This window comes from Notothenia coriiceps, unplaced genomic scaffold (assembly GCF_000735185.1).
Source record: "Notothenia coriiceps isolate Sejong01 unplaced genomic scaffold, NC01 NC01_scaffold00015018, whole genome shotgun sequence".
Lineage (NCBI taxonomy): Eukaryota > Metazoa > Chordata > Actinopteri > Perciformes > Nototheniidae > Notothenia > Notothenia coriiceps.
This window is the reverse complement of record NW_011347719.1, coordinates 1-12,700: the sequence shown is the minus strand read 5'-3', so window position 1 is coordinate 12,700 and position 12,700 is coordinate 1. Positions and strand designations below refer to the sequence as shown.

At 37.2% G+C, this 12,700-nt stretch overlaps 1 protein-coding gene across 1 annotated transcript; it reads left to right on the top strand.

The window, feature by feature from the left end:
* The first annotated feature begins 7,342 nt into the window (after positions 1–7,342).
* LOC104948760 (cathepsin Z-like) lies at positions 7,343–10,092 on the top strand. Its single transcript, XM_010774988.1, has 3 exons — positions 7,343–7,485; positions 8,712–8,875; positions 9,460–10,092. Exons 1-3 carry the CDS (start codon positions 7,355–7,357, stop codon positions 9,759–9,761), a joined length of 597 nt encoding a protein of 198 aa, XP_010773290.1. The 5' UTR covers positions 7,343–7,354; the 3' UTR covers positions 9,762–10,092.
* The last annotated feature ends 2,608 nt before the right edge of the window (positions 10,093–12,700 follow it).

The following is a 12,700-nucleotide window of genomic DNA, read 5'->3' as shown; positions in this document are numbered from 1 at the left end:
TAATCCTTGTTACCACAACACAAGGCCTGTCAGATTTGTCCTTGAAGGAAGGAAAAGAAAATAGTTTTAACAAAGACGTTTTCAGTTCAGAGCATTGTAGCAAAAACATCTTCTCTGATTACATGTAATCTAATAATATGCTGAGTAAACAGACATCTTGTGACTCAAACTTCAACTCCAGAACACTCGGATATATTTCCACAATGTCCAAAATGTTGGGGACATTTAAGGGGATTTGCATCATTGTGGTCGTTGTGTTTTGGATAACGTGCACAAGTTTAATCCCTCTGACCGCTGCTGAAGTTTCCTTGAGCAATAACCTTTCTCTCTGTAAAAAACAACCAACAAAAAGCCTTTATGTTTTTATTTACACTGTTTTCATTCTTTTTTATTTGGTTTTTCAGGTCATTTAAAGAAAATAATGAGAATTATATGCAAAAATGCACATATTTAGTGAGAAAATTATGAAAAATTTTTGTCATGAAGTACATTTTTATGAATCTCTTCATTGGAATAATATTACAGATGTTTTTAGTAACTACATAACAGTTTTGATGTTTGATGACAATGTTTTACTGCTTCCTTTGGAACATAAATTACAATCAAAATGTAAAAACTGTCTGATTTGGATTGCTGTAAATAATAAAAAAATGAGCATTGAAAACAACATATTGTAACAAGGGAATACATATGTATAAGTTAAATTACTGTAACTAGTTTTTACATTATTTTCAAGATATCAAATCACGTGAAACTCCACTAATGTTTATTTATCACAGCTGTTTACATTCAAGCACAAACCAAGGAGCTAACCTTGTGTAACTCCTTCTCTACTATAGAGGAGGAGCCAAGTTTAAAGTATTTACATATGATAAAAACAAATCGATGGTGTATGCGTATGTTTAATGACTTTATTGACAAGGAAATTATTTATGCTGTTTCCTCTCTGTCTTCTGGAGTGCATTAGGCAGGAGGAAAACATTGTATATGATAGGAGACGTCAGGACTGAGCCAAACGACCCTCTGTGTGGAAAACACTTAAAGCTGCAGAGGTCCTGCTTCGGGTTGAGATGAATCACCGTTTGGCGTGGTCACCAAAATGGATTTAGTTTATTAAAAAAATTAAATAAACAGCTGAATTCTTTTGAGGGAAAAGCTTACTTTAAGAGATCATCAACATGCTCGCTTTCTGCCCTGCAGCTTCACTTTCCCCTGGAAATACAGAGGCTCTGCCGTCCATGAGGCCCTGAACTGCAGCCAGCCATGATCAATAACCAACCTCAAAACATGGCAGCGCTTGATTTGTTTCTGCTGTTTGAAGTCGGGCCCTGGTGATCTAATCCCTCAGATGGATGGGAATCTTAAGTAACATTTGCCTTTGATCCATTATTCATCCAATTCCTGAGAGGTCGCCATTGACAAATCGGCAAAATGTACAAACGAGTTTCACAGAGAACACAGGGAAGGTTCAGGTCAGATGTTCCCGACTAACCTGCCTCACACTGTATCAGCAACAGGAATGATTTGTGTTGTACAGCAGTAACAGACCCCTGTTCTTTACTGCATGTCATTTTTTATACCTTTGGTCTTAATTATCTTATTCTGTTGCTGCTGAAACACCTCAATATCTCATAGGGAATAATAGAGGTATCAATCAATCAATCAATCAATCAATCAATCAATCAATCAATGTTTATTTATATAGCCCAATATCACAAATGTTACATTTGTCTCAGTGGACTTCACAGTTTGTACAGAATATCAGTATGACAATATTACACCATCTGTCCTTAGACCCTCACATCGTAAAAGGAAACACTTCCAGAGAAAAACCCACAGAGGGAAAATGGGAGAAACCTGCAACAGAGGAGGGATCCCTCTCCCAGGACGGACAGACGTGCAATAGATGCCGTTATCTTATCTTATCTTAACTTAACGTACCTTAAAGTATTGCCTACATTGTAGTGCTCGCATTTGCTTTTTAAATGTATTTACCTGGTTATGGAACGTACCATTTTGAGTGTAAAATTAATTTTGCTTCCTTTTGAGATTTATCTCCTTTTGTGTATATTTCTTTGTGATGCTGCCTTTCTTGGCCAGGTGTCCCTTTGAAAAGAGATTCTCAATCTCAGTCAGAGTCTCACAGAGAAACATTTGCTCAATGTAATGTTCACAGTCACAACGGTTTCATTTGTAGATGCCTTAATACTTTTGACCATATCGTGTGCATCCTTGGGTAATATTTACAGCAGAAATGATGTATACTTCATGAAATTAGAGTCATTATTTGCTTAAATATTGCAAGGAATAATCTTTTAGATTTAAGGAAACAGTTAACAAAGCATTTCAAAAGTCAGTCTATGTATTCACAACATCACACAATCCTCAGCAGCAGATTGAGATCCTTTCTGTCTAGTCTATCACAGAAACCCTGCCAACATAAAATATTCATTACTTTTGTGAAAATCTTTCTAAACGCTGAGTTTATAGTAAATTCACTGGAGATCCAACACTGCCAGTCTGCAGCATCTTCTGCCAAGAAGAAAACAGAAGTGCAAATGAGATTATCGTGCAGATTGCTTCAATATTGATCCGTGAGTGAAATCCAAACTGTGTGTTTGTTCAATATTTACATGGATGCACTTTCCATGCACTCTAAAGGTGCCTCTGCTTTAAGTGGGCTTTTTAGTGTCCTCTGTGGTAGCTGCGGCTGCAGATCGCCTCTTCTGGAATTTAGACAGACATTTAGTGTATATCGCTGAATGGAAACTCCCAGATTTCAATTTAGAAGAGATGTGATTAAACCTCCTGTTCAGTAGTTTTTGCAGATGAGATCATGTCAACTATGCTAAACATACATAATGGGATCAGGGTGTAAAACAGGCAGGTTTAATACTTTTTTTTTAACCTGACAGTTTGACTTTATTTTCTCCTGCCATCCTTTTATGCTAAATGATTACATTAGCATGCTTAACTTATAATTGCAATGCCAACATGCTGATGTTTTGCGTGCTTTTGAAAATTAACACTAAAAGTACATCTAGGCTGACAGTAAGGCTGAGGGCAATGAGTTAACGAGGCAACTCCATTTATTTTTGAGGTATTGTCTTTAAAAAGTACTCAGGAAATGTAAATCTCGGCCTCATGGTAACGTTCAATAAAAAGTCAGGGGATCTCAAAAGAGAAACAATCAATGCTGAGGGAGACATGAATGAGTGCGCACAATTTGACCAAAAAACATCGATAGTGTACTGACATTTCACTCAAATCTAAAAGTTAAACTCATGTCAAAATCACAAGGATTCATCTTCAGGGAACCGTTATTGTATCAACAAATCAATTGACAATCAATGAAGTAGTTGTTGTGATTTCAGTCTGGACTACATTAGTGAAATGACCACCATTGGCAACCCATGTCATGATGCTTGCACGGCTAAAAAGGAATAAACTAAGATGTGTCCTTGATAAAGGGATCAATAAACAGGTTTGAATTGGTCCTGAGGGGCGCATACATGTATTTGATAAATGTCATTGTAATCCTTGCCATTGTAGTTGAGACATTCCTCTCAAAATCACACTTTAAGCCAATTGTGGCACGTGAGGAAGAATCAGGGAATCACCAATGTCACCAGGATTCACCATCTGCGGATATTCCATAGAGCCAGGTTTTTAAATATTTTTCTGTGATGTGCTGGTGACGCTAAAAGTCAGGGGATCGACAAAGTCAGTGGGATTCATCCTATGGGAACCATGAATACCATCAAATAACTATTTACCCAGTAGTTGTTGAGATATTTCAGTCTAGAATGAAAGCCTGTGGCGTCTGTAAATCAAGGCTGCTTACTGAAGAAACTCGAGCTTCAGCTATCACTATTAATTCGTAATACAAAATAGCTTAGACCTGGTTTCTTACGGCAGCACAATCATTTGAGTTCTGTTCATTTGTCCTGCATCTCTTAAAGATACAGCCTTTTATTATGCATCTGTAATTGATGCTCTTTGTGAGAATGGTTTAAAGAAGTATAATGGCATGCATTATCCAAAGGTCTGTTAGTGGTGTCATCGCCTCGGCATTAGCTACTCATGTTAATGCACACATCCAGGATGTAGGCCTCGTCAGAAAGAGCTGATATGTTGACAGATGCTCTTGTATTACCTCTGGGATGTTTGTACCATCACATTACAGCCTGAAAGAGTTACAGCACTCAGATTTAAAGAGCAGCCTTATGTTGTGAGGCCATTTATTATTGAGGACTGTTTGTGCGTCTGAAGAAGTGCCAAAGTGGGGAAAAGTTTGGCTTTCAACACAGCGGCGATGATCTCAGAGGTCAAAGGTCTTCATTCCTCTGGTCCTGCAGCAGACAACAGTCTCTGTGTGTCGCAACACAATGGCCGTCTCAAGAGTCGGCGGTGTCTGCTCTCAGAGAAAATGACTTAAAGATGAGGACGTTTCAGTGTTTTTGTGATTAAGATTACGTTTATTACCCAAAATAATTATATTCCTAAAGTATTAACTTTAAATATTCTCAATTGCATGTTATAATATGTTTTCAAGTTCAATGTAAAGGGTTACATTTGATCTGATGTTTATCTATCATGTTGAATCAATGTGAATAAATGAAGATGACCTGTTATGTCTTGGGGTTTTCCGTTTCCTGTAGTCTGTTATAAAGGTTTCGGTGCATGTAAATGGTCTGCAAAGGCTAAAATCAAATTTGTTTCTCTCCCACACACTCCCCCCTGCCTGAAACGCCTCTATTGGACTCCTTTGTTTATTTCCATAACATAGTAACATCACTATGTCACACTTGCGCCTCTATTGGCTAGCGTTCCAACACATTGTACGTGATAGGCTAAGGGGCGGGACATCTCTAAGTGGTTGACCAATCACAACAGAGCCGGCCAGCTAACCAATCAGAGCAGACTGGGCTCTGGTTTCAGACAGAGGGTGAAAAGAGGTGCTGCAGCACAGGCAGCATGAGAAAAATACAGAGCTTTTTAAACATTAAAGCATGGAGACATGTCACAGTAGAGGCACTTAATGCAAATATGAACCTGAAGATGATTATAATAGGGTTAGTATTTAAATAACTTGAAAATGGCGTTTCCTTGTACTCATGCACATGTGCATACCTTGCGTTCTGAATCTAGTTGTCACGATCTGTCTGTGTTGTGTTTTGTTTTGTCTTGATCTGTCTTTGGTTTTCTGTCTGCGTTGTGTCTTGTCTAGATCTATCTTTGGTTTTCTTTCCTGCGGTTTTTTTGTCTTGTTTAGATCTGTCTGTTGTTCCCTGTCGTTAGTTTTCCCTCCTACCTAATTTACCCGATTGTGTTCACCTGGTGTCCCTGTGTTTTCTCCTCCCTCCTCAGCTGTGTCTTGTTTGTATGATTAGTCTTGTGTGTATTTAAGTTCTGTTTTTTCTGTCTGTCTTTGTCAGTTCATCTTGTGTTATGACTTGGTCTGCGTGAGTGTTCTGTTCAGTCTTTGTTCATAGTTTGGCCTTGAAATAAAGGAGTTATTTGTGTCACTTTAATCTGCATTTGGGTCCTGCTTCCTTCACACACTGTAACACTAGTGAAATCAAGTTTACTCGATTTGTTTAGTTACAGTTTAGACTAAGCATGTTTACATTAAAAATAAACCTTCCATTTCATGTATTTTAGTTACAAAAATATTATTTCATGTCGATGAGGACCAAGAAAGTTTTCTTTGTATTCATCCAGTCAGAGGTTGAGGTCGACTTGTCAGCCCAGAATTATAGCTATTTACTTGGGGTTTTTTCATTTTTCGTATAGCAGAAGGTTTGTTTGCGAATGGTTTCATGAGCTTTGAGTGGAGACTAATAAATGATTTGAGGTGAGCGACTCCTTCTGGGAAAACACAACCTCCCCATCCTCACTGTCACATACATCATCATTTCCAGATGTTCAGAGTCATGGTTCAATGTTTGCTCTGTGATGAAGTGCTGTTTATATTTTTCCTGGTACCTACTTTTCTTCTGCAACTTGTACTGCTGTTGAAAGAGGCTGCGTGATTTCATAAATGTCAAAATAACCTAAAACATCTCTATATTTAAAAACAAATCAATGGCAGACTAAGAGCCAGTTAAATCGTTTGGGATCCTGCTTTGAATGTGTCAAAAGTTAATGTACTCACTTCCCTGAAATAGTGCATACTATACTACAGAGATATTATCATTATGGTTGTTTGCATATTACTTTTTTAGAGCCCATCATCCACTTTTGACACCGACATTAACGCATGAACATACTTTCCTCTTACTACTCAGCAGATTTGATATGAACTGCTAAGCATCATCCCAACCTGAAGATGGATGTCACAACAAGAATAACTGGTGAGTGATTTATCTCTACTCCTGCTGGGGGTTCATTAGGTAGCTAATGCACATCTAATCTGATTCTAGTGTAATCATTAAAAGCACAAACAATAGTGCTTCCAAGTCACAAAAACAAACCTTGATTGAAGTTGAGCCTCATCCTGTGATTTCATAACCTTGTTAGGAGCTGCATATGAAAACCAAACCAATCATCAGTCCCTGCATTAGTCCTAATGTGATTGTAACTGAGTATGTTATTTAAAGTTTCCTGCTGACGCTGCTAAACCTGCACTGCTGTAACACCTGATTTTATTGACACATATAGACATTGATCACTGTGGTGAAAAGCAAAATAGAGATGTGTTGTATGAGACAGAAGTATAGAACACATTAGTAATGAACTACTTTTAAAAATACAAATATAAAAATGTACATAATAATTAAGCTATGGATTATTATTTAGTTGATTGTCTCGTTTGATTGTTTAAAATGTTGGTGAGCAACAAAGTAGACTTTTATATATGTATGTGTGTGTATGCATCTAAACAATATTTCATAAAATAATCGACAAAACAAACATCCCAAAAACTATTTTCATTTCATTTGGTCTAATAAAGGACTACTTTGTTGTTTTAGTTTTATTAAAATAACATTTAAATGTACAAATACTTCAGCCATGTACTTACCCAACTCATAAGCGATCATTCAAACCACAAATTACAAAAGGTAGGCCTATGAATGCTTGTTCAAATATTTCATTGTAACATTTGCCATTTTAATCCCTTGGGTTAGTATTAAAAAGGTAAATTAGGTGTAACTGTTGTTGTTTTACATTTATTTATGAAAAAATGACCATATAGGCTATAATCAACAGCTTTAATATCAATGTAATAATAACCTACATGTATCGTGTTTACGATCAATTCAACTGCCTGTGGGACGCTGTTGTCATGATAACATGAACCGGCAGGGGGCGCTGGCTGCGCGTGTGCGTCACATGACAGAGGAAATCCAACATGGCGTCTTCAATAACAAACATACCGCTGCTGCTTTGTTTATCTTCGTTTTCCATGCAAATCATCTCCTCAAGACTAATATCTGAACCGTGTTACAAACCCATCAGAGATGAGACTCCAGACTCTGTAAAGTAAGTGGAGAAATTATGTTCGTGTTGCTCTGACAGGGCACAGTTTAGGTATTTTGATTTGTTGTTGTGAGTAAACAAACGGAAATCTTCGTACGTTTTCTACAAAAAAGGCTATGTTTGTGTTACATTTATTATACAAAGTGGTACAATTTAACTTAAACATCCACTCTCATTCAGGTACTGTTTTAAGTAACGTTACAGTTTTGAAAGGTAGGCTTAATCCAAAATAAAACATCGACAACACGTTAATCCACTAATACATAACGGTATGCTACCCAGCACCATATACTGTTGTTAATATGAGCTCCACATTTAACTAGCTGCACAATCCGTGATGCTCGCATATCAATCTCGTAATTTAGTGGTATTTTATCATTCTAAAATGGGCCACCATGCATGATGTTTGTTTGTTTGAAGCCTTTATTTAACCAGGTGAAAATCCCATTGAGATCAACGATCTCTTTTTCAAGGGAGACGTGCAGCACATTGGTTACACTTAATGAATTATTTTGGTAATTACAATGTTCTTTACATTTTAAACTGAATATCTTTACACTGTAGGATTACTACTTTTACTTAAGTGAACTATCTGACAACTTCTACTGCTCTGCTATATTGTCTTGTTTATGCATTTTTGCAATATTATTTTGTATGTCTCCCTTGATAATCACCATTGTAATGGTTATATGGTTAACCTGACCAAGTTTAGGTTTTACATATATAAATTATTTACAGCAAAATGTGAAATGATATCAACATTTTACACAAATATGACATGTGAAGATATTACATGCTTGTAGCCTACTATATCCTCATAAATCATAACATGGTATTGATCTTGGAAATATCCCTTCAAATGAACAATCAACCGGCCTACATATTGAAAAGCTATCATAGGGGTTTGAATAGAGATATATTGATTGTTGCCCATTCCTTCATGGCTTGCAGAGTAATTATTATTATAATGGAGAGCATTGGAAGAGCATTGCCTGATTAACTGTCACTGTACCAAATTGGAGACAACAATTTGTCAATGAAAGCATGCCAATTTCTGTAGAAACTTTATTACTTTATTTTGGGATTTTATGACAGTGATTATTACAACTTGATTACAACTTGAACTTGAATATGGTAAATTCATCTAAATGTACAAAAATAACTGTGACTTTTTCTGATATATTGTGTATCCACTATTTTGTATGACTTACCCTTTTTACATGTTTAAGGACAAAGGCCCGGCCACATGAGTATGTGAAAGTGTCTGACCTTCCTCCGTCCTGGGACTGGAGGAACATCGAGGGGAAGAACTATGTGAGCACCACCCGAAACCAGCACATCCCCCAGTACTGCGGCTCCTGCTGGGCCATGGGGGCCACCAGCGCACTGGCCGGTAACCATGGGGGTGGATAGAAGTTGGGATTAATGTAAAATATATTTTAGACAGACAGACAGACATACATTCATATATTTAGTACGATTATTTTCCACAATATATCATATAGATATCACTTTGAGCCACGATTTTAAAAGGGTCATTGTCTAGTCTCTAAGGCTTACTTGAATTTCTCAAAAAACTGGGTGATGTGCTTTTAAATTTAAAGCTCTAGCCTACAAAACAACCTGTCCAGTTCACTTGGATCCTTTCTAAATCTCGAAAGCATCTTATCTTAAGAGACGGAAATAGTGTACTGTATACCTAATACAGGGGCATGTTAATGTATGCAAATAACTTTGTATTTCCATTTGTAGAGTGTAAGTAGGTTAGACCTAGAAGAGCTTTTGCGTGTGCAAATGTGTTGTTTTGTTTCATGTACTGAATTTCCCCCTTTGGAAACAAGATGGTTGATCTCAATGAATACCTGTCATCCGTAGTTGTGCTATAGTCAGCAACATGCAGTCTGACAAGATAAAACTGTATTTTCTTCAAAATTGTTTTCCCATTTCAACATTTGTATTGTTTTTGTTTTGTCCAAGACCGCATCAACATCAAGCGAGGAGGGGTGTGGCCGTCGGCCTACCTGTCGGTGCAGAACGTGATCGACTGCGGTCAGGCGGGCTCCTGTCACGGAGGAGATCACCTGAGAGTCTACGCCTACGCACACAGGAATGGCATCCCTGATGAAACCTGCAACAACTACCAAGCCAAAGACCAAAGTATCAAAATAAATAATTTCTATCTTTTAATGGATTCACCCTGCATACTGTTTCCACTATTTGGCCAAAAGTATGTCGACAAACTGGTGCAGGGCTATCCTTTTTTATTTGTTTGTGCTTGACCTCTTAGTTTCAACGAGGGAAATCTTAATTTGAAAGCTTTATAATTATTGGTGTAATGGTTTGGAGCCATTTTTTGTGTTTAGTCTAAAAAGTGTAGAGAAGTGTTATCATATTGTAAACTGATATCATTAGGTTGATTGTAGTGTTTTAAAATGTATTTTTATTTATCATTTTTAGGAACAGATGATGGCAGGTTTGTCATTTTGTAAAACAAATATATTATTTGGTCAATTTAAACAATATCATAGTTCTCCAGTTGTTCCTTAAAGCCCCTGTCACACTGTCCCGAAATTGACACCCGATGGACACACGAATATGGAATTGTGAATTTCGCACGAAGATGGCCCCGAACCACACACGAAGGCAACATTTACATTACATTTAAGAAATACAACTGCAACGAAAGTAACAAAAACAATTATGTTAAAGTACTATGATACTGTACTGATATGTTCAGACTTTGTTCTTTACTTTATCCGTCTTTATATGTAGAAGATATTAAGTTTTCTCCGTAATGTTGTTTCCATAGCAACAACAACTTCCTGTCAACTCGCCTTCAAAATAATATATTATATCCTTTTCAGTTTCACAGAACACAAATTGGGTTATTTACATAATATGTTTACATGATTTTGTTGTGCAATAAACAACCAGATGGACACACGATAAAGGAAATGTTCAAATTCGGCTCTGATCGTAACAACATCGGGACATTCGTGAGGGCATCTTAAGCCATCGTATGACAGGTATGCACTCTTTCACTTTTTTAAACTATTCTTCTTTTTGTATTTACTATTTACTTGCACTATATTTTTCTGTGTATCTGTGTTATTGTGTGGCACTGTTGGAGGAGCCTGTGACCTACGCCATAACTACACTGTAGCTATGTTTGTATGACAAAATAAAGAACCTTGAACCTTGAAGGAGTGAGAGGGTGAACTCCAGTGGTTAGTATGTGAATTCAAGACAATAGTTCTCCATGTCTCTTGACTTTGTTTCAACGGACATCATACTTTATGTGGGGGGAATATACCCAATAGAAGGAGAGAAATCCATCAGCTTTCATGCTAAATTAGCTCTATGTGTTAGGACTCTTGTAGTTCGGATCTGTGTTGGTTTGCTTCAACTTAATCTTAATGAACATATATTTGCTTAAGGATATCAAATATAAAGTAAACAGAACAAGGTTTTGATATTGAGAACATTAGATGTGTCAGCTTGTAGTCTTCTGGTTGTATCGACCAATCAAATTGAAGCTGGCTTTGATTGCATGAAAGTAAACTGTTTTCATGAAGAACAAAGAGAAATGAAAGTTGCAAGAAGCGATGGACGGGCCTGGCACGAAAGTTGTGGGTACATGGCTGGTATAGCATGTTGGAAAATATATAATGGAGTTATAGCAACTCCCTTTTTAAGGCAAAATGCACTTTTTTCGCCACGCTGAGGTCTTTAGATTGTGACCAAATTGTTGATTGGACAAAAACTGAAGGACCCAAAATGGCCAACGTCCTCTTTGTTTTACGATATATCTCCAAAAGGCTTCTTAGTGCGTCTTCACATGCTACATATACCTACTGTACCAAGTGCCATACTTGTAGGTCCAATCAAAAAGAGGGGCTCAATTTTAGGAACATTTTAGGGGGACTGAGAATGACACCCCTAAGATATCACTTTTTTCACCAGTCCTGCTGAGGGTGCCGAAAAGATCCAGCAAGCTAGGTAGACTCTAAAAAACGCAGTTCATTGCAACAGTAATGATATCTTTAGAGAATTCGATTGGTCCTTCGCTCCGACTGACGGTGCCCTAACAATGCATTGGCAAAATGAACTTCTCTCAATGCTCTTCACTAACTACAACTCATCTGCTTGAGAAACTATCTAACAAACAGATGGATGAAGGGGATCAAAATCATATTCTGCTTGGCAAAGTTCACTGTGCTTTTCTACCCTTTTTGTAAGTTATATTTGAATTGTTATTAAATGACAGGAACGTCATCACCTCATGGGATTCCAAAAACAGTTTTAACTGATTCTTCTTGAAATGTAAGATACTTTGGATAAGATGAATAGAATAAATCAAGAGATGTGCTGTAAAATGGCAAGAAAACTGTTATCTTTAGCCGACAGAGGATGGAGTAAATGATGTAGGAAGTGAAAGAAAAGTAAATAGAGGATATGGGGCGGACTAGGTTGAGTCCTGCTCTATTTAGACGTCTGACTTCAGTTTTAGTTTATTGCTGTTTCTGGCTGTGTGACCTTATCCCAGCAGAACCTCCGGCTCGCTCTGCGTTCCAGAAATCGTAATTTACAGAGTTTGGCGATCACCACTCAGACTCCAGAAAACTCTAGATTGAAACCAATGACTTTTTCTCTGTGAAGGACCACTTTAACTCAGCAGCCATCATTAAATAATTGTTGTAAATGATGTGGTATTGTAACTGAATGCCTACTTTCTATACCAGGGGGGTCAAACTCAAGGCCCGGGGGCCAAATCCGGCCTGTGACTTCATTTTATGTGGCCCCACAAGAGCTTGCAAAGAATATAATATGTTTGTTATACGGTTACATGGTAGCAGGTTGCCCATAAACTACATGTCCCACAATGCATCTCAGATATGCCCTTTTTCTCAGAATTGTTTTTTTTTTTCAAAATGTCACTTTTCTTTCTTTTGACTTTTTTTCAGAATTTGGCTTTTCTTTGTAAATCATTTTGTGACATTCTCAGTGAAGAGACTTGCAATTATTTGCCCTAGACTTCTGCTTTCAGACGTAGTTAATTATGAAGTTATTACCCTATCCGAAAATAATCCAATGCAGAGGCAATAATGTAATATAATACATTATTTTATATATATTAAATATTTAAATATGTATATTTATAAAGTATTAAAGTTACAACCGGCCCTTTGAGTGCAACCATAATGCTGAAGTGGTCCTC

Bases quoted from the DNA above. Each gene is read 5' to 3' on its own strand.
- LOC104948760 (XM_010774988.1), top strand. From the start codon at position 7,355: ATGGCGTCTTCAATAACAAACATACCGCTGCTGCTTTGTTTATCTTCG. The intron at 7,486-8,711 runs GTAAGTGGAGAA...TACATGTTTAAG, and splicing joins GAGACTCCAGACTCTGTAAA to GACAAAGGCCCGGCCACATG. The intron at 8,876-9,459 runs GTAACCATGGGG...GTTTTGTCCAAG, and splicing joins GGCCACCAGCGCACTGGCCG to ACCGCATCAACATCAAGCGA.